The sequence below is a fragment of the Aethalodelphis obliquidens genome, unplaced genomic scaffold (genome assembly GCF_003676395.1).
Source record: "Aethalodelphis obliquidens isolate GAN/ISIS:26980383/991018 unplaced genomic scaffold, ASM367639v1 scaffold11, whole genome shotgun sequence".
In the NCBI taxonomy this organism is placed as follows: domain Eukaryota; kingdom Metazoa; phylum Chordata; class Mammalia; order Artiodactyla; family Delphinidae; genus Aethalodelphis; species Aethalodelphis obliquidens.
The window spans coordinates 29341834-29363944 of NW_020837955.1; the positions used below are offsets into that span (position 1 = coordinate 29341834).

Consider the following 22111-nt stretch of genomic DNA (forward strand, 5'->3'; position numbering starts at 1 on the left):
CGCAGTGGTTGAAAGTCCGCCTGCTGATGCAGGGGACACGGGTTCGTGCCCCGGTCTGGGAGGATCCCACATGCCGCGGAGCGGCTGGGCCCGTGAGCCACGGCCGCTGAACCTGCGCGTCCGGAGCCTGTGCTCTGCAACGGGAGAGGCCGCAACAGTGAGAGGCCCACGTACCGCAAAAAAAAAAAAAAAAAAGAAAGAATGGGAGAGGCATTTAAGCTAGCTACTTGGGATGCAATGGTCAGCAGAAGCAGACACAATACTAATAATCCATGGATTTTGCAGTCTTGTGGAGGGAGAGTCAAGCTTTAATCAAATAATCAGACAATCGAACATAAAATTATAAATGGGAAAATGTGTTCTGAAGTTAACACAGCACCATGATAATGTATCATGGGAGAATCTGACCTTGTCTGGGGGAGAGAGGGAATCACTGGGAAGTGATAGTTGAGTGAGATCTGAAGGATGAGTAGAAGTTAACCAGGTGAAGAGATGGGAGAAGAATGAATCAGAGAGAGGGAACAGTACATACACAGGTCAAGATGCCTAGAGGGCAGACAGTACCAGCGAGAGCTCTCAGAGGTGATCTTGGAGAGGGAGGCAGGGGCCAGGTGATGATGTCGGCAACAGATGCTCTCCATCTTACTGGTAACTGTACCTCAATTTTGTTCAGATGCTGAGGAAAAGAATCATGATTGGTCCAAGCCAGCCCAGGAAATCTCATTTCCTTTTGGCCAACAATGTCGTTGCCATTGCCTCAAGGGCGTCGTCATAATCAGAACTGAATGGGTACTTAGAGCTCCTTGACAAAGGGACAGCAACTGGGGTCATGAGGCCCAGAAAGCTGGCAACCTATGCAGTTTCACACAGGTGGTGGCAGAGCAGGCCAAGAGCCCAGACCAACCAATCCCAGCCCAGGATTCAACACACTAGAGGGTACGAAAGGGCCCGTGTAAGCTTATAGTCAAGACAGACTCGAGTTTTGATTTCTGGTGGTCACATACGAGCTGACTGACTTTGAGCAAGTTCTTTTTTCTCTCTCAATTTCAATTTCCTATTTTTGAAATTAAGGAATCACAACACTTATCCTGCAAAATTGTTGGGATTAACTAAGATAGTATATGTAAAAGAAAAATTCCCAACAAATGTTAGGTCATGTAATATAAACCATTCAGCTGTGTTTTGGTTAAGAGGCAGCAGAGCTAAAGAGCTGTTTCATGATACAGAAGGACAATTGGCAAAATCATGAAATAACTTACTTGATATTTCAGATGAACAGATGATTGCTCTTTGCAATAGGCATTTCACTGATACATTGTTTACAGGTCACTGGAGATGGTAAAGGAAACTATACTTGCATTTCATAGGTATGTTTACTTTTTACAAGCTTCGTATTTGGTGTCTGCTTGCCAATTTTTTATTTTCTACGTGGCATCTACAGTACAAATAACTCTCATAAGCACTTGTAAGATATACTAAGCTTCTTCTTCAAGGAGCTTTGTAACACTAGTAGGAAAATATGACCAAAAAAGCCTAGAACAAGGTGGACTGGGTGGGTAGATGGCTGGTTGGATGGATGGATGGATGGATGGATGGATGGGAAGTCCCTCTGTCTGTCTAACTGGTTTATCGATAGCCTTTCCAAAGGAATACAGCCTTAAAGAAATTTTCTCTCTTCCCTTTTTTGGTTGGGTCCCTGGATTATTCCATTGGGCTGTCTGTAGCTTTATAGTTCTGAGTAGGTGGAGATCAGCACAAGCTTTTCACGAACTCCTTAGAGCAATAACTTGTACTATCTGCTTAAAGACCAAATGTAAAGATACTAAAAACTATTTCCAGAGTAGTCAAAAGCTGGCCTTAAAGAAACATCCAAAGAAATACATTCCAAGAAGTTATTTCTCCCAAATCAAGCAAAACCCATCCTGTGCAGGAAGTGAACAATAAAATAATCGTTTCTGCATACCTGAAGTCCATCTAAGTTTGCTGAATAAAGGAACCAATAATACTTGTACCTTCCATAAGGGGCCAAAGGGAGGAGCAGAGAAATAACCTTTGTTGAATGCTTACCATAGGCTTTTTATGGCAAAATCTTACTTAATCTTTAAACAGATCATGTGAGGTCAGTGTTCCACCCCATTTTTCAGATGAGGAAGCAGACTCAGAAAATTGAAATAACCAGCTAAAACCACTCGGTGAATACCTGGCAGAGCTGATTCAAGTCCAGTCACACGAGTGAAAACAAAGATTAAAGTTATGTTCTTTCACTTCTAAAGGTGCTGTAAGAAGTGTAATTCATTTGCCACTTCCTCTTTCTCCAAAGAACAATTTAATAGAAAGGAAAATATGCCTAAGGCCCTTCGGTGGCTAGATATCACTGAGAATGACCATTCATGGCAGCCTGCTTATTTCTAAGAGTTGGTGGTGGCTGTGCAGGATGCTCAAGAGAGCCTGCCCAGTGCTACCCTGTTGACCACTCCATCGTGGAGAAATAAGCAGGTCTTCCAGAGACCCTTGGCATGCGCAAATGTGTTACAGAAGTCGGGTTTTATTTCCTCATCTGGCACAAGGAAACCCTTCCTAACTTCCCCAGGAGGACACTGGGAGGATATGGATGGGTGGGAAGCAAAGGAATTGTTTCAATGGCAGTCCTTGCAGGAGGTCAAGACTGGGCTGGCACTGTTTTCAATAAGAGTCATTGTGTTCATGGTCCAGAGTCTGGCATGAATTTTTTATTTGTTTGCTTTTATTTTGTTATTAGACACCTGGAATGCCTGGGGCAGCTCTGTGCCAAACCACAAGAAGAATGAAAGCCCAGGACTTCCCTTGGGTCACCAGCTTCCTTGAGCTTGGATGAAGAGTAAAATCTTCCCGAAGATAGAAGTTTGGGAATTTCCCATTGACTCATATTTCAGAAAAAGCTTGTACTTAATCGTCAGAGCTCAGAGCGAGCCACGGTGAGTTCAGGAGACACAAGGACAGGACACTTCGCTGAGAACCGAACCAGTGACCACCTGGCTTCCAGTAAGTACTGCTTGACGTGACTGGTTGGGGTTCTCAAGACTGTGCTGATCTGGAAGCTTAACTGAACAAAATCACTGTTACGGGCTCTCTCTTCATAACCTTCTTGGGCTGCACAGAGGGAAATAGGACCTCTTGGTATCACACTCATCAGATTTCATTACAATGAACAGATTAGGCAGTAAGACTGGATGCTGTCTCCTGAACAAGATCAAAGAGTTAAATCTGAAAGGCTGTTTTATTTGGGGGCAATGACAAGAAATGAAAGCCAAACTCTGAACAGATTTAATTCTTTTTTCTCAGGTGAAAGGAAGAGCAAAGTAGTTCAGACACCAGCTCTCGAGTTAGGACGCTGGCTCTGCTTCTTTTTAGTTATGTGATCAAAGGCAAATTACTTAATCTTTCTGGTAACAGTTTCTTATCTGTAAAATGGGTGCTGTATCACTGTAAGAATAATGTAAATGTTATAGTATTGTTATATCTCATTGCTATGTTGAGTCTCACTAGATTTCATATGTGTAATATATAATATTAAAACTTTGCTTACATTATATCAGCAAAATTTATAGAATAGATTTCATATGTATGAATATAGTAGATTTCATATATATGTATACATATACTGAATTTCATAAAAATAATTTGAAATCGATATAGATCATAGGCAATATATATTATGTGAAATCCAGAATATGTATACATATATGTGAAATCCTTTATATACATATATATATATGAAATCTATGACACAGATTTTGTTTAGAAGTGCTTGGAATGTATGAAGTACTCAATACATGCTAGTCATTATGAAACAATCATAGAATCATAGACTATCTGAACTGAACATGACCCAACAAGTCACACTTGTCAAGTACCTATAAAATGCTCTTCGCCATATTATTTCAAGTGATGCTGACAGCAATCCTATGAGGGTGGTGATATTACCGCTTCCATTTTATAGATGAAGGAACACAGGTGTAGAGAGGTGCTATAAGGTACCCAAGATCACATGTCATAACTGATGGAGATGAATCTGGATTCCAGAGTTAATACTCTAAAACTGCCGTCTCATTTTACAGTGGGTAAAAAAATACCACCGTTAAAAAAAAGCAGGAAGAGTGGTCCCTACACGAGACTTTGGGGCCCTTCACAGACATTGGAAGGCCAGAAATGTCCTCCAGAGCTCTCCTTGCCGCCCACGGTGTGCAGGGAGCATGGATGTGGGTGGGAGCGTGGAGCGGCGTGGGGCTCTGCACAAGTAACCTCACTCGTCCTCTCGCAAACGCAGTTTTCCGTGCGTAAAAAGAGCTGTCTCCCAGGACAGTTCTGCGACACCAAAGCAGTCATGTGAACAAACACATTTTACAAACTGTAAAGGCTTAACAAAGAATTATTCTATCAAGAAAAAGAATGATTTGGGGCTTTTAAACAAAGAGAGCTTGCAGTAAAAACACTGCTTTAAAATATGTTCCCCTCAAAGCGGTGGGGGTGGGGGTGGGATGAATTGGGCGATTGGGATTGACGTGTATCCACTGATATGTATAAAATGAATGACTAATAAGGACCTGCTGTATAAAAAATAAATAAAATAAAATTCAAATATTAAAAAAAAAAAGTTCCCCTCAGCTAGTCTCTCCTGCACAGTCCTGCAATCTCACCTTTGAACTCCATCGCTCACTAGGCTAAATGCCCTGTGGGAAAGGTGGTCAAGTCCCACATGCAGGGATGAGGGGAAAGGCGATGGGCTGAGAACCACTGGCCGCCAATTCTGCTTCAGGCAGTGAAATCCCTACAACTGGAAAGAACCGCAGGGATCTAAAGCAAAACCTCAGGGGTAAATTTTTTTTAATGTCCACGGTTGGCAAATTTTTAGCTGGGTTCTATTCCTTTTCCTTGTACAGAAATGCTCTTCCAGGGAACAGAAGGCTTTGGTCTCAGTGGCCTGGTGCCCATTGCACAGAGCTAAGCGTGGCCCTTACGCCAGGGGAGGGCTGAGGGCACCAGAGATCCAACATATGCCTTAAGATCCCCCAGGGACCTGTTTGTTACTTCACTTGTTATCTGTTTGTTATTTGTTCAAATAATCACTATCGTTATTATACAGAGATACCTCAACAGAGAAAACCATTTTTTAGTTAGGGAATGTGTGAGTTCTAGGTCCAGGAAAACCCCACTTGTCTTCAGAGGGTTCCCATGTGCCTTTCACAGATCACCAAAAGTATGCTTTGAGATCTTGCAGTCTTAACCTTAAGACTTTCATCTCTGTTTACTATATATATGTACACAAATAGTATATGTATACATGTATATAGTATACTATATGCGCATGTATATATATATATACCTATGCACACACACACACTATAGTATAGTATATGTATATTGTATACTATATGCAATATACATATATATTTCAGGAATTTCCTTTGAGTCATTTATGCCCTGGGAGGAATGAGTGGGTTTATGCTGGAGAAAGGGAGACCTCAGGAGAGGAGGAATGACATCATGCCAACTGCATGGTAAAGAGCCCTTTGCCTCTTCCCACTTCCTGGGACTGCCCTGGGACTGCCCTAGCACAGCCCTGTTCAGCGTTTCCTCCTATTTTGAGAGTCTGATTCAAGGTAAAACTTGGTCACCAATACATTCCCGTTTCAGAGATCTCACCTGCCCCGTGGTCTCTTACCCTGTGGGATTCCTCTCCTCGCAGGGCCCCGTGTCAATCATGGGATTGCCAGCAGATCTGTGCAGGAAAGGACTTGACCTCTAGAGTCAGTTTGACCATGTCAGCCTCAGCCCCCAGTACTGGGCAGCCCTGGGAACGGGGCACACAGGCAGTGGAGGCAGTTTACGGATAGGGGTATGCCCTGGTCCTTGCTCTAAGGTTTCCCTCTGGAGAAAATGAGTTCCTGGCATGGAGGAGGGCTTATCTTGGGCTTCTTTTTGGCCAGAAATGCTTTGTCAGCTGCAGTTCGTCCATAGCATGCTGCCCTCTGCCCTGTTCTTGTCTCTGTTCCTTGGTGGTGTTGCTATCCCCAGGGGCTGTCTTGTCAGAGCCACTTATGAAGCAGGAGCAGAGGAAGTCCAGGGAAGATGCTCCTTTGGTCATCCTAGCAACACCTCCACAGAACGGGCACTTGGTGAACACAGGCTGCTTGGGTGGGTCCTCATTACCATGGCTACTATCAACCTCAAGGGCAGAATGGGGAGAGGGGAGACGATAAGCCATCTGACCAACGTTGGGAGCACCATCCTGACGCCTGGTGATTGAGTGGCTAAGCCTATACCGTAGTTTGGGGACTAACGCTTAACCCTTCTTTTTGACAGGTGAGAACAGGCAGCCATGATGGAACCCAAACCTCGGAAGAGTTCAGGTACCCAAGGGACATATTCTCAGAAGGAAAAAACTCTATTGAAAATAATGATCAATTCCCATCACACTAACCAGGATACAGAAGATGGTTTTAGTAAGGATAATTATTCTTGGTGTGGAGAACGTAGCGGAGGCTATTAGATTCAGCTGATTATTTTGTAAGAGCTCACTTATCTAGAAATTCGGCATTTTCTGATTTTCATGGACTAAATGTTCCGTTTGTTGCTGGGAGATGGTACTAACAGCAAACTATAGCCCAGAAAAGACTGGAGAATATTTCCTTAATTTTATATGAAATTCTCACTTGGAGACACTGCCAAAATTGTTATCAGGGCTTATTATGAGGATAGGTCAAGGAGTATTATTCAGATGTTCCCGCTTCATGCTCACGTGCCTCACTGTAGTTGATTGGTCAGAAGTTTAGGATGAACTAACTTAAAAATCAAACTATCTGATTCAATTCCAAAATGAGTATTTTTGAATATTTATTCGAAGCACCTATTATTAGTAAGTCACCGTGCTTCGTATTGCAGAGGATGTACAGGTTAATTAAGAATAGTCATTCTCTCAATGAGTTTGTAATTTCATTGGGATATTAAGATAAACACATTCTAGCAGCTGTATTGGGAAGTTAAGATAGGCACATATGATCAGGCTATGATAGGTAAGTGCAAAATTCTGTAGAGTCTGAAGGGAAAAAAAGCACATGCGTCATTGAGCTGGCCCCTAAAGGCTGTATAGGGTTTTAAAAGAGATTGGGAAAGACGGCACATCTCAGCAGAAAGGGACGGCATGACCGAAAGCGATGAAGTGGGTTCGAGGCAGGTTGTGTTCAAGGAGAATGTGGCTGTAAAATAGGAAGGACGGGGGGAGAACAGGAAAGTGGTGCTATGTGGTGCCGGATGTTGACCTCACATAACCAGCAACGCTTGAAGCATTTCAGCACAGAAGTGGTGTCATCAGATTTGCTTTTTGGATTGCTCATATTTTGAGAAAAATAGCTTTATTGTGGTATAATTGACATACAATCAACTGCACATATTTAAAATGAACAACTTGATAAGGTTGTGTGTATGTGCCTGGGAAACGATCACCACAGTGGGATAGTACTCACATGCATCACTCCCCAAAGTCTTCTTGTGCCTGTTTAGAATCCTTCCCTCCAGCACCCAATCCCACTCCCCGTTGTTCTGCTTCCTGTCACTCTAAGTTCGTTTGCATTTACTAGAGTTCATATAAATGGAATCATACTGTATGAACTCTTGTCTGGTTTCTTTCACTCAACATAATTCTTTTGAGATTCATCTATGTTGTTAACATATATCAAGAGTTTTTGGTTTAGGTAGTCAATTGAAATTTTTTAAATTAATTAATTAATTTATTTATTTTTGCTGTGTTGGGTCTTCGTTTCTGTGCGAGGGCTTTCTCTAGTTGTGGCAAGCGGGGGCCACTCTTCATCGCAGTGCGCCGGCCTCTTCACTATCGCAGCCTCTCTTGTTGCGGAGCACAGGCTCCAGACGTGCAGGCTCAGTAGTTGTGGCCCACGGGCCCAGTTGCTCCGCGGCATGTGGGATCTTCCCAGACCAGGGCTCGAACCCGTGTCCCCTTCATTAGCAGGCAGATTCTCAACCACTGCGCCACCAGGGAAGCCCCGTCAATTGAATTTTTATGTCTTAAATAGTCAGATAAAAATTTCACATATTTATCCTTGCAGTTACCACTTCAGCATTCTTCATTCATTTGTATAAATTCAGATTTCCATCTGGCATCATTTCTTCCACCTGAAGGATTTCCTTTAACGTTTCTTCTAATGCAGGCCTCCTGATGCTGAATTCTTTCAGCTTTCGCATGTCTGAAAATGTCTTGAAACTGCCTTCGTTTTTGAAAGATATGTTTGCTGCCTATAGAATTCTAAAATGACACTATTTTCCTTTCGGTACTTTAAATACGTTGTTCCACTGGGTTTTGATGTTGTTGTTGTTTTGTTTGCGTTGTTTCTGATGAGAAATCTAACGTCGCCCTTATTTTTTCTTCTGTATGCATTATCTCTTTTTTCCCTCTGACAGTTCTTAAGGTTTTTCTTTATCACTGATTTTGAGCAATTTGGCTATGATGTTCCTTGTTAGAGTTTTCTTCCTATATTTTGTGTTTGGGGTTCCTGACCTGCTGAGATTTCTGAGATAGTGTTCTTTAAATTTGTAAAATTTTCAGCATTATTTCGTCAAATATTTGTTTCTGTCTCCCTCCCCCACTTCAGGGAATCCAGTGACCTGAAACTTGAAATTGTCCCACGATGCACCAGTGCTCTTTTGTGTTTGGGGTTCTTTTTTCACTCTCCATTTGTTTTAGTCCCATTAATCCCATCCAGTGTTGTTGTTGTTTTTCTGAGACATTGTGGTTTTCATCTCTAGAAGTTCACTTTGGATCTTTCTTATATCTTCTATATCTCTAACTTCTTGAATGTATAAAATACAGTTGATAATAACTGTTTTAATGAACTTCTCTGTTAATTCTAACATCTGTGTCAGTTCTAGGCCAGTTTTGAAGGATTGATGATTATCCACATTATGGGTCCTGCTTTCCTGTCTCTTTGCATGCCAGGTAACTTTTGATTGGTTGCCAGACCTTGCAAATTTTACCTTGTTGGGTGCTGGATATTTTTGTATTTCTACGAATCTTGAGCTTTTTTCTGGGATGCAGTTAACTTCCTTGGAAACAATTTGATCCTTTTAAGACTTGCTCTTATGATTTGTTAGGTCTGGAGCAGTCCTCAGCCCAGAGCTAATTATTGCCCACTACTGAGGCAAGACCTTCCTAGTACTCTACCCAGTCCTCCATCAATGATCATTTTTGCCAGTTTGGCTGGACGGAACTGGCACTTTTTCTGGCCCAGTGAGCACTGGGCACTCTTCCCTCTAATTTTTTCTGATGGTTCATTCTCTGGCCTTGGGTAGTTTCCCCACACACGTATACTGATCAGTATTCTTGAATACTTGAGGGCGACCCTGTGACTGTCTCTGGGATTCTCCCTCTGTGCGGCTCTTCCCTCTGTCCTATGAGCTCTAGCTGCCTTGATCTCCCTGAACTTTCAGCTCTGTTTCCTCCGCTCAGGGGTCCACCTGGGCCCACCTCAGTTCCCCTTTCCTGTGCTGTGGACTGGAAACTCCGCCAAGGAAATTGTAGGGCTCACCAAGTTTGTTTCCTATCTCTTAGGGATCCATGACTTTTATTGCCTATGACCAGTGTCATGAACACAACTAATTTATATATTCTGTATTTTTTGTGTGTTTCAGACAGGAGAGTAAATCCAGTTCCTGTTATTTCATCTTTGCCCAAAGTACAAAATTGGCCAGATTTGGCATTTACTCTCAGGGCTATGTCGAGGATGGTTTTGAAGATGCCAAGAATAGAATTAGAGGGTCAATCTAGACAGTTACCAAAGCAGTATAGTGAAAAACGTATGCAGGCCTTGAATTCATGTGACTTTAATGTATTGAAACGTATGAAGGTCTTGAAGGCAGTGGTGATAGAACAGAGAGATAGGGGTGGATCCAGGAAGTAAAATGGACATGACTGATGACTGACTGGACAGAAGGGTGATGGAAGGGTGAAAGTTTAAGAGGACTCTAAGTGTTCTAGGAGGGGAGGCTGGATAGATGCCACCAGGTGATCTAGGGCACCTGAGAGAAAAGGATGAGAGAAAGAAGTTTATGGGAGATCGAGGTGGAGATGTTCAGGGCCAAAAATGATCTATTCAAGGGTGAAAATACTGAGATTTTGTCCTAGAAGTTCCCCTAGAGACTGAATTTTGCTGATCACATCCCTGGTGTGGTGTTTAGCATGTTTCTCTGTTTTCTGTATTTCCTGCAAATTGGATCTAGAGGGTTGATGAGGTTGTTTCAGTGTTTTTTGGTCAAGGCTAATCCATGGATGGTGTTGTCCATTGCTTTTAAAATAAATGCAAACTGTACCATGGTCTAGTGTCTACCAGGTGCTGCAGGATTCATCTGCAGCCTCATCTTATACCACTCTTCCTCTCTTACTCACTCTGTTCTCTTACTCCACTCTGTCTCCTACTGGGGAGACAGCCTCTCGGTAGCTCTAGGGAACCGCTCTGAAGAGGTAGGGGGAAACCAGCTTATGTATGACTTTTGGCTAGAAAATACATTCAGTCAAGAATACATCTCAGTAGGGCTTCCCTGGTGGCACAATGGTTGGGAGTCCGCCTGCCGATGCAGGGGACACGGGTTCGTGCCCGGGTCCGGGAAGATCCCACATGCTGCGGAACGGCTGGGCCCGTGAGCCATGGCCGCTGGGCCTGTGCGTCCGGAGCCTGTGCTCCGCAATGGGAGAGGCCACAACAGTGAGAGGCCCGTGTACCGCAAAAAGAAAAAAAAAAAAGAATACATCTCAGTAAAAGGTTGCTGTTAGTCACAAAGAACAGATACCTCAAGTTAATGATTTTAGTGCTCATCTGTGTACGGGAAGCTGCAAGGATTTGGATTCATTAAAATTCTTCCTGAAATACCTCTGACTATCTATGGGGACTGTTTTTCTAGATCACAGAGTGCCGCATCCTGCTTTTCATCCTGAATTCCTCTCAGGGTGCACTGTCGGTCAGGGACTGCAGTGGCTACGATGCTCTTGGCTTTCCTTTATTTTTCACCTCCATTTTACAAATGAGGAAACTGAAATTTAGTGAGTCAAGGTGTTCTGTAAGTATTTGTTCAGTAAATAAATCTGTGAATTTGTCCAAAGCCACACAACCATTAAATAAAGGAGCTAAAGCTTTTTGCTTTTGTTTCCTTCTGTTTTTCTCTTTCCTTTTTTCTTCCTTGGTGGGAAGAACGGGGGCAGCAGGCAGAGCTGCTACAGAAGGAGGAGAGGCAGGGAAGGTGAGGACGGCTGGCTGAGAATTACTGGATACGAGCCTAATGTCTCCATCAGCTGTAGTACCTAATCTTCATTCTGTTTTCACTTAATAAAGAAGTGCTAATTCTTTGGTAAAGGCTGTCTTTTACCAAACCATGGATGAACTAGAACTATAGCCTGGATGTAAAAGCAAAACCAAGGCCTTCTTTTTAAAATAAATTTTATTTTAGCAACATTAATTTTTTCTAGATAAGGAAAGTAGTACATACTTCTTGCAGACCTTTTCAAAAATATAGAAAAAATCAAAACTGCCTATATATGTCCATCCTTACAGAGAAGCAATTAACATTTTGGAAAGCTCCTATTTAACCACTTTGCCACCTTATTTTCAATAGCAGGTGGTTTTGCTTTTGTTTGGTAAGTCAAAGGTCAAGGCAGAATTATCTTGCCACTGAGGCTGGTGATTCAACAGGAAGGGAGACAAATCTTTGCTCACATCTAGAGAACCACCGGCATCCGGAGAGCCAGACAGGTGTGAGCTGCATTAAAGAGCTTCTAAATGTCATCTGAACAAAGGTCCCGACAGTGGATGAATAAGAATCACACACTTGGTCCTGGGTTTTTTTGTTCTCCTGGCCTATTATAGATGTGTTTTTCCATAACTGAATAATGTGAAGACCTTTCCAGCAGTAAACAGCGTTCTCCAATTGAAGCAGTTCTTCTCAGAAATGTATAGGGAACAGACTGAGTCCTGTTCACTTTCTTTTATTAGGCAAACAATTTACATTATATTATGAAAATGAAGTCTGCAAACAAGATTACTTTATTAAATCACCACCTCCTCAGCTTTTCTTCTCTGCAGTAAGTATTCACAAAGATTTAACAGGCCTCCCACAAGCCTCATGAGCATTTTTAAAATCCTTTCTCTTCCTTTGAGGTTTAACTGAGATGCAAAATGTTTTCATTTTTCAGACCTCTTGGAAAAAGCGGCTTTTCATCCTGTCAAAGAGTGGGGAAAAGGGCTTTAGTCTTTCCTATTACAAAGACCATCATCACCGAGGTTCTATTGAACTTGATCAGTGCGTATCCAATCAAGAAAATATTTATAATAACAAATACTAACGTGTTGCCTGCAAAATAGAAAAAAGATTAGAAAACGTTAATTTGTGGAACTAAGAGTCCAACTGAAAAGGGAATTCGGAATTAAGTTTTAGGCTGAACAAAGTATTTTCAATCAGTGATAAACCAGATCTAAACTTATTTTCTAAAACTATTGGACAATTTTCAAAGTATTGATCAAACAGATCTAAAGTTTTATTCAATTTGAAACTTAATGAAAACCATTAGTCAATTTCTTCCTAATTTTGTATTTGCATCTGTTTAATACTTTATATCTATATCTAATAGAAGTTCCAGTATAGAAGTCGGCATCAGTAACCATGAAAAAATGCAATCCGTACAGAAGATGTTTAACTGCCATCATGACGAAGTGATGTCCATCAGGGCCACTAACAGGGAATACTTCCTCATTGGCTATGACAGGTAAGTAGTAAGATAACACGGGGTGTCTCCTGTATGCAAAATAAAAAACAAACAAATAAACAAAAACATTTTAAACCAGTACACCATAAACATGCCTTGACTAGAAACCCATGGCCACAACCTTAAACACCACCTTGGCAGTCTTTATTATGTGTTAAAATACCTTGACAAATCACAGCATTCATTTCCTAGGGCTGTCATAGCAATGTACCACAAACTGGGTGGCTTAGAACAACAGAAATTTGCTGTCTCACTGTCCTGGAGACTAGGAGTCTGAAATCAAGGTGTCGTAGGCCATGGTTCCTCTGAAGGTTCTAGAGAAGATCTGTTCCAGGCCTCTCTCCTAACTTCTGGCAGTTCCTTGGCTTGTGGCAGCAAACCTCCAGCCTTTACATGGCAGTCTCCCTATGTGCACGTCTCTACGTCCAAATTTCTCCTTTTTATAAAGACCCTAGTCATATTGGATTGGGACACCCTTCTCCAGTCTGACCTCATCTAAACTAATTACGTCTGCAACAACCTGACCTGACTTCCAAATAAGGTCACATTCTGAGGTACTGAGGATTGGGCTTTCAACATGTGAATTGAGGCGGGGGACACAATTCAATCCATAACTGTCACCATCACCGCAGATACATTTTAGGTACAAGAAACCAATACGCTAGCATCTACCCAAGGTACATATATTAGGGAGTGGCTATGCTCGTCCCCGAAGGAGTCTTCAGTTTTTAAGAGGGGCTCCTGGTGCCAGCGAAGATGGCAAATGGATTCTTTGCGGGCGATTATCTGCTTGACAGAGAGGCTAAAGTTGGAGAAGGCAGCTGTACAGAGGAGGCGGCAAATGCTCAAGCCCAAGTATCCGTATGAAGAGATTTGATCTGCTGCAGATCAATCCCCAGGCGAAAACCTTTCCTTAAAATTGTCTTGGGAGTCAATAGAAAGAAGATGTATTTGCTCAAATACATCCTTAAATACATGCACTCCCTAAAGGGAGGCACACCTAAATAGCTACACCAAATGGCGCTGACAGGTTAAGGGGCCACTTAAGAACACAAAAGAAATCCGTTTCAAAGTCAAAAGCTCCAAACTCTGTGATTATACTGTTACTTTCCACTTTTCTTCCCATTTCTCTGAGCTTTGCTCACAAGGGTGGCATGAGGGTTAATTCTGGTGTGTTAGCATGGAGGTGGTAAGGATCCAAGGGGGGGGGCATTTAAGCCACTCAAGAAAAAGATCCTGGGGCTTCCCTGGTGGCGCGGTGGTTGGGAGTCCGCCTGCCGATGCAGGGGACGTGGGTTCGTGCCCCGGTCTGGGAGGATCCCACATGCCGCGGAGCGGCTGAGCCCGTGAGCCGTGGCCGCTGAGCCTGCGCGTCCGGAGCCTGTGCTCCGCAACGGGAGAGGCCACAACAGTGAGAGGTCCGCGTACAGCAAAAAAAAAAAAAAAGAAAGAAAAAGATCCTTATTTCCCTGGTACCTACCCCATTGCCTGTCCAATCTTAATAAAAGAATCCTCCTCCGGTTCAAAATGAGCGCAGGCGCCGTTGTTGCCACATGCCGGCTGAAAGTTTATTCCTATCAACAGGGAGAAGATTAAAGACTGGGTCTCTTTCTTGTCATCCCTCTGCCAGAATATAAAAGCAGCACGCCAGAATACAGGGGTAACTATTTCACTAATAAAATAGCGGGACACCTGAACAAAGCCCTCTTTCACAAGGAAACAATGTGAGCTATTTTTCCCCCCTCCTTAGCAACTCGCATTAATACAAGGAATAAATAAGTGAGAAAATGTACATCCTTGTTATTTTTATGACTAACAATAGAAAAAAAATCTTTTATGTTTTGCAAGAGAGCTAAAATACAGACACTTCAAATTTTCATTATTGGAGTAGGAGGAGTGAAAGCTAACTGTGGCCTTTTTTAATAGTAGCTGAAACTACAGTATTTTCCATCGTTGTTATTCAAGGTACATAACAGCTACCTTTGGAATGACTAAGTCCAGGGTGGTTTCTAAAAAACATGCTTTTTACCTATCTTATATTTTCAATATAAGGTTTCTTTGATGTAAGTGCCAGAAATTTTAAGTTGTTTATTTACTTTATAAGAACCTTTGCTAATTTGCCTAAGTCCTTTCTTAGGACAGACCTTTATAAATGAAACTTTGGCCTCTAGGTATCGTTTTGACATGGTTTCTAGATTGTTCCATGCTTACAACAAAAGCAGAGGCCAAGGAGAAGGGAAAGCAAAGTGTGTCTACAAGTGCTCAAATGATTAGAGTGAAGGGGTGGGGTACAGAGGGACACAGCATTGAAAAGACAGGTTGAGGGAAACTTAGAGCATCTCTGAAGGCCAGGCTGGGAGTCCTCAAGGGTTTTGGAACAGGAGAGACACAAGACCAGCTCTTGTCTAAACGGGAGAATGCTGGCCAGCAGTATAAATGTTAGTGGTCAAAGATTGGAAGCAGAGAGCCCCATGACCAGGCTGTTGCTTCATTCTAGACAAGAGATCAATCATGCCCTGATTCCAATATTCCTTTTTGATAAGCAGGAGAAACTCTCATTTGGTGATACAAGGCCCTCTTCAGACCCCTTCCCTCTCCTTGGTCCTTCCTACACACCGGAGGCTGTCAGCACGACCACAGCAAGAAAAAGTCTTCCAGACATGGTAATCGGACTTACCTCTCTTAGGACGCCCTGCCTGAGAGCCCGCTGATGCTTCAAAAGTCAATGTATTTGACATCTTCCTCAAAGCCTAATCCACCAAAGAATGATCCTTAGTCCTATGATCTATCCTATATTTAGTCTGTTTCCCCTCCCACCATGAGCCTTACTGCTTGCCCTGCCTACATCTAAATGTATTCATTCATTTTGGATGCTCTTTGATATGCATCCAGGTACATCGGGTATGTTGGGTGGAGATCCCCCCAGCTAAACAAAAGCCTGGATGGTAGCCTTTTCCTTCCTTTCACCAACAGGGCAAAGATGACTTCTGTAAAAAAAATTCCCCGAACACCACTTGACCATCTGTACTGCTGAGGCAAAATCAGAGTTCTTATTATTTCCTATATTTACCCAAATCAGTCTTGCTTCTCCGTGTGTGTGTGTGACTTCATTTCTAATGAAGTCCATTGGAGGAAAAAACAAATAATACATTCGCCCCTTGAAAATGATTTGTAATTGTGCTTTCAGCTCTCTTGGATTTGCAATCTTCCCAATTCTGGATATTATTAATGAACAGGCTGAGTGGTGTTTTTTCTTCTGCCATGGATGCTATTTTGTCCCTTAGAGATGTAACCACTGACTTTGCCTTTTCCCTGGGTACCAGGCACATCTTAATAGGGCATAGCCTCCTGTTTTATCTAGCTGGAAGCTCTCCAACTATTTTAAAAGCTTTCTGTAACATATCAAATGCACAAGGCCAAACACTTCATTTGGTATTTGTAGGAAAGGTGGTAGGAAATGGGGTTGAGAAAGATAACTCTTTTCAGTAAATGCCTCTAGCTTTTCACTCCTGTACCCCTTCTCCCTAGAGATAATATTATTGGTCATTTTGCCTTTTCATACTATGTATTCCAATCCAGTGATTTTCCAATCAGCTTCAGTTAAGAGAACCACCTACCTTGTTGGGAGTTGTTGTTGCTGTTTCTAAAATAAAATGGGAACCCTTCCTCATCCCAGACTCAGCATGACCTGGCTTCGTGAACTTGGAGCTAGAAAAACGGACACAACTTAAATACATCTTTTTTTTTTTTTAAATCACTTTCTTTCAAGGACTTGCTAGAGAACATTCAGGGTTTTTTCAACCCCCCCTCCCCCCTTGCTCTAAGGCATTGTACTTGGAAGAATTGAATTGTACTTATAACAATTTTCCTGCCAGGCAAAGCAGCTACTTTGTACTGTCCTGTATCTATTAGAGAGGGAAGCAGTAATTGGTTGAACCTAGATCACCTTGAAGCCTACAATTCATACTATCACATGATCGATGCTACAAAATTGCATTGCTATGGAAACAGTAGAATTATATAAGCAGAACACAAAAGAGGAACACTGAGCGGAAAGGGAAAAGATGCAGTGCCTTGACCCTGGGCTAATTAGCTTCTCAGATGGCACTGAATGAAAACTAGAAAAAGAGGAGGGTGGAGGATTCAGTGGCGGAGCTTAGTGACTTAGAACACCACCCACCAGAGAGAATTACTTGTTCTGAGTTACAGGACCCAATAATAGAGAAAAACCTGAAAGATGGGCTTATATTTTTATATCAGTGGTGACCCAGACTCAAGAAGCAAGTTCAAGTTGTGTGGGCTTCTAGATGTAACCTTGGAAGATCCTCGGATGTTCTCAACCCAATTAATCTATTATGCCTTTTCCAGAAAACATGTGGTTTAATTCTGTCTCTTGCAAAGACAAAGAAAAAGCATTAACTCTGTCTTCATCTCTTTATTCAGCATTTAATGGAAAAAAGGTCTTCAGGACTCAGAGAAGCTCATCTACCGCATGCCGTCTTGTCAGACACCGCTCAAGATACAGAAGAAGAGAGTCATTATATTAATCCTCGAAGTATTCTTAGAGAGGTAACCCCTTCTGTTTACTAATCATTTACTCCTTCTACAAATATTTACTGAGCCCCTGCCAGGCACTGTTTCTGAGGCATTAGGCTGGTTTCAGAATCAGACACAGGTGATGTGCTCACAGTGTTGACACTTTAATAGGAACCAACCATGATACGAGACAGAAAGGGCTCCATGCTGAAGAGAGATGCTCGTAAAATGCTCAGAAGGCATGAGGGGTGGTAGGCGGGGAAGCTGACTTCCAGACAGAGGCCAGGGGAAGTTCCATGGAATGACATTTGACCTTACATGATAGGCAAAATTTGGACTTGAGGGATTGATCTGGGGAGTCTTTCTGCATTCTAGGAAGAGATAATAATAACATGAGCAGAAACAACAATACCCTTGGGTGATAAATTGTGTGGCACATACCAACCAGTCTATCGATCATTTGGAATTCCCTACTGAGTGCCTTCTGTGTGCGAATCCTGTACTGTGCTAGGCATGGTGGCTACCAGAAAGGACCTGATATCACGCCTGCCCTCAGTGCTCACAGTCTTACCAGTTACCACCTGACGATGCTCCACCAGGGCATGGTCAAAGAGCTCTGGAAGCAAACAACAAGGTCCTACTGTATAGCGCAGGGAACCATATTCAATATCCTGTGATATACCAAAATGGAAGAGAATATGAAAAAGAATGTGTGTGTGTGTGTGTGTGTGTATATACACACACACACACACAAACACACATATACATATATATATTGGGTTGGCCAAAAAGTTCATTTGGGTTTTTCCATAACAGCTTATGGAAAACCCAAATGAAATTTTTGGCCAACCCAATATATATATATATATATATATATATATAGCTGAATCACTTTGCTGTACAGTAGAAACTAACACAACATTGTAAATCAACTGCACTTCAATAAAATAATACTTTTTTTAAAAAATAAAAGAGCTCTGGAAGCAATAGAAATAAAGACAGATTTTCTGTCTCCACTGGAGTCAGGGAGGGCTTCAAGACACAAAATGGCATTTGACAACATATATGATGAATAGTTCAGTTGAGCTCTAACCCAGCGTGAGTGGCATATTAGGGGAAAAAACCCACAGCAACCAGAAAATAGAGCCAGACCATAATGGGTCTTGAATGCCAAGTTGACTTCATGCTGCAGGCAGGACAAGGGGCAGTGGTGGCTTCTCAGTTAGGAAGGGGCAAAACCGAATTCTCTTCTAGTACTATTAACCCAGCAGCTATATTCAAGGTGGACAGCAGAGAGAAGAGAATGGAAATGGGAAGTAGGAAGGCAAAATTGGGGGAAGGGAGGCAGCATTTCCCAAACTGGGTTTTTCTATAAGATGGTGACGTGTTCATACCTAAGAAGCAGTCTGAGGTGAAATAAGTTCTGGAAACACCAAATCAAAGTAAGTTACACAAGCTTCTTCACTGAAGAAGTCTCAGAGCCTTTTTAGTATGCAGTGGTGCATTATAAATAGCCCAGCAGGATACAACGCACAGCATTCCCCAAGCTCGTTTGACCACAGGACCCCGCTTTTCATGCCAGTGCTCTCTGGGACATGGTGACGGCGACTAGTCTTTCGTGACAGTCCAACCAACCAGCCAGGTGGTACTGAGCGCTAGCTGTATGCCCGGCGTTTGCTAGGTACTTTACGAGATGCAAAGTCTAGTAAGGCAGATAAAACTAAGCTGGAAGACCACCACAAAAATTAAGTACAACACCGTGTCGTAGAAGTTCAGAGAAGGGAGAGGTTGGCAGTGGCTGAGGTGATCAGAGGGGGCTATGGGACCTCAATCCAGGCCTGAATACAGCTTCATTAGACAAAAGAGAAAAGGGGAAGAAAACTGCATGAAATGGGCACTAGAAGAACACCGTTTGTGGGGGCGTGGTGGGAGGGCTGGCTTGACTGGAAAGAAGTGTTCCAGTGATGGTTCATGGTTAATTTGTTAGGTAGGCAATCGGAAGCCCCTAGGGTTTTTGAGAAACCATTGCCCCAAATGACTTAGTTCCAACAGGCTAGTGGAGAATCCCCAGAGGACAGTATTTTCTAGAATCCTTACAGCCCCTTGAAGTAACCTGACTGCCTGTGAGCAGAGTAGCCCGAGGCCAGCTCTGCACTGTGTCGGAGCCTTTGACCCACTCAGGTGTCGTGATTCTATAATAGTATCGGTTGGGCAAAAGAGTTCATGTCATTAAGTGCCTAGTGATGACACAGAAAAATGGACAGCAATTTACTCCAATAGGACACTTGTATCAGGAACGTGAGGAATCCTAGAGAAGAAAGCAGATTTGGAGTCTGCCAGAAGCTTTACTGGTTCATTCCCCCAGAATGAGCACCACTGTTCATCCAATGGTAGGCATACCGTTTCAGGGACCAGAGCCATCAGGTAGTGGGTGACAAGGTACCTGGCTTATTGATAGACTCACATCCTTACGTCTCTGCCTCTTGTCTATAGTTGGATAATATTATTGCTGCCAATGATTCTGGTGAACCCGTTGAACCCATTGGACCTGGTAGTCCAGACCAGGTCTCCGAGGCAGTTGAGTGTCATTACATGTCCATGAAATCCTGGTAAGTAAAACTGCCATACCTTAAAATTTGATCTTAGCTAATGTACTGTTCTAGAACAATTGCTACCAGATCATTTAAATAGTTGATATAATAATACAAAAGCATTACCATAGACCAAGTTCAACACGCCGTTCAGTCATCTCAAAACAAGTAAACGTGAGAATGGTTTCTCTACCCATAGAAAACCATTAGTGACATCCTGGGGACATTTTCTGTCTCCCGGGGCAGTTCTTTTCTATTTTGCATTTACGTCTCTCACACGCTCACTTTGTCTCTCCAAACCCTCCCAATGTAAAGGGCTATTTTGGTCCCATGTCCATTTTTAGAAGGAAAGTTTATTGGATCTGGTTCTAACTGTAGCTGGGATTCTGATGGTTGGACATACTTCAAAACCTTGTTAGTTTTCACATGGCTGTTAGCTACTTAAATCTGATTCACACACCATGGAAAGCTGTAAATAGATAACGCTGAAAAAGGGTTTGTGTTAACTTCTTGTACTCTAGTGTTTCCAAAGAGTCGTCCCATAAGTCTGCTGATGGCAAAGAGGAATCCCAGACCCTGGCAGATATCCTGAACGGGGAGCTTCACCCACAAGAACAAGGCTCAGGAACGGGCTCTTGTCTTCCACCTGCCAATACGGAAGCACAGATCACGAATGACAAAAAGGGGGCGGCCTCACTAAGTGTTGTGCAATTGTCTATACTAATAAAGTAAAGTTCTCATTCCTCAAATTTTATGAGCCCATAGAGCAAGGCAGGCTTCCATTTGTACTCAGAATTCACATTTTAATCTCCAACTGAGCCAAGAATCTGTCCAGCTTGCCCTTCTCACTGATACAGTAACCAAGGACAGTGAATACCAGAGTTGGAAGTGCAGTGAGCAGTCCCCTGGGCTGTGAGTGGCATTTTCAAATACTTGAAAAAATTCTGTCCTTTCAGGTTCTGGAACCTTGGATCACCCTGACCTGGGTTGTATATCACCCAGATTTTACTATTAAAATGACAGGCATGCAAGTCACATGAGGTTTGGTTGTAGACTAGGCTGGAGAACTTTCAGGTTTTAAATGATGCCAAGAACATTTGATGAGATCGTTCTCAACTTTAACTCTTTTCAATGTCTCCTTCTGTGGAGAAGTGTGCAAACTGACATGATATATAATGAACTTCGTCCATTTTTTACTCCTTTTCCATTGTCTACCATCGCTACCACATCCCAAGGGGGTGGAGGAGGGCATTAACGAGTAACTTAAATTCTTATTCTTCTCCAAATGTTTTGGACAATCTTTAATGGCATAATACCGTCTCAGATGTCGGAAGCCAAAGTCCATTCAGAAGGTACGGTTCAGAGCCAGAGAGAGTCGCCTGACTTTTACAAATGTCTTGTAGTAACATCCCCGATGAAATCCAAGTGGAGAAGCTGAACATGTTCCTTTCTCCTCCTGACATCATAAACCATCTTGCTCTCAGAGAAGCTGCAGGACAGATATGGTAGGTAGGAGATTTGAGGGTTACTGGTTATAAATGGGGTTGGATGATATGAAGACAGTCATTATATCTTGAAGCACTGTATGTGGCAAAACTGCCTGGAGAACTCGGACTCTCGTGCTGCTGTTGTCACAAAACGTCTTTGATTGAGGCAGAAATAAGGATACTGTTGTATAGGAGGGACAGCTGGGAGATAGGTGGGTATAGGAGGACCCAAAAGTCCAGGAAGCACTAAATTTCTGATTTTTTGAAAGTGAGGAAAAGTGGGCAGGAATACGTATCGTCCAAGGAAATCATTGCCAAACAACGGGCAGTGAGTATTTGATGAATGAAGTCAGTGAGGTCAACAAGAATCTAAGGTCTAAAAGAAAATGGCATACCAGGGTCGAAGACTTCTAGACATCAGGTAAAAACCTGCTGGTCAGGGACTCAGACACAGAAGATTGTGTGGCAGAGAATTTTCTTAGAATGATCACTGTTTGTTTGATTCTACATTCTTTTAAAGACCTTGTAATTCATTTTGATGGAAGATTACATTTTTAGAATAGAAGAAAGCTTGTTAATGTAAACATCACACATCAATTATAAGTTCTATAAGAGGGCAGGAACCACAACCTGCCATTTTTCCAAACTTCCCACAATCTAAGGCTCAAAACATATTTGACGGAAACTATGGACTC

At 42.5% G+C, this 22111-nt stretch overlaps 1 protein-coding gene across 2 annotated transcripts in view; it reads left to right on the plus strand.

Annotated features, from left to right (window-relative positions):
• PLEKHS1 (pleckstrin homology domain containing S1) overlaps positions 1-22111 on the plus strand; it is a 36187-nt gene that overhangs the window by 10111 nt on the left and 3965 nt on the right. Inside the window, exons 2-12 of one of the 2 annotated variants that reach the window (XM_027112653.1) lie at positions 2759-3021; positions 6343-6389; positions 12033-12121; positions 12233-12339; positions 12668-12802; positions 14387-14462; positions 15349-15465; positions 17246-17371; positions 19832-19947; positions 20451-20657; positions 21333-21434. In XM_027112653.1, coding sequence (XP_026968454.1) covers positions 6359-6389; positions 12033-12121; positions 12233-12339; positions 12668-12802; positions 14387-14462; positions 15349-15465; positions 17246-17371; positions 19832-19947; positions 20451-20657; positions 21333-21434 — 1106 coding nt within the window. In that variant the 5' untranslated portion in view covers positions 2759-3021; positions 6343-6358. The remainder of the gene's footprint in view (positions 1-2758; positions 3022-6342; positions 6390-12032; positions 12122-12232; positions 12340-12667; positions 12803-14386; positions 14463-15348; positions 15466-17245; positions 17372-19831; positions 19948-20450; positions 20658-21332; positions 21435-22111) is intronic. The other variant, XM_027112652.1, reaches the window with a different exon arrangement.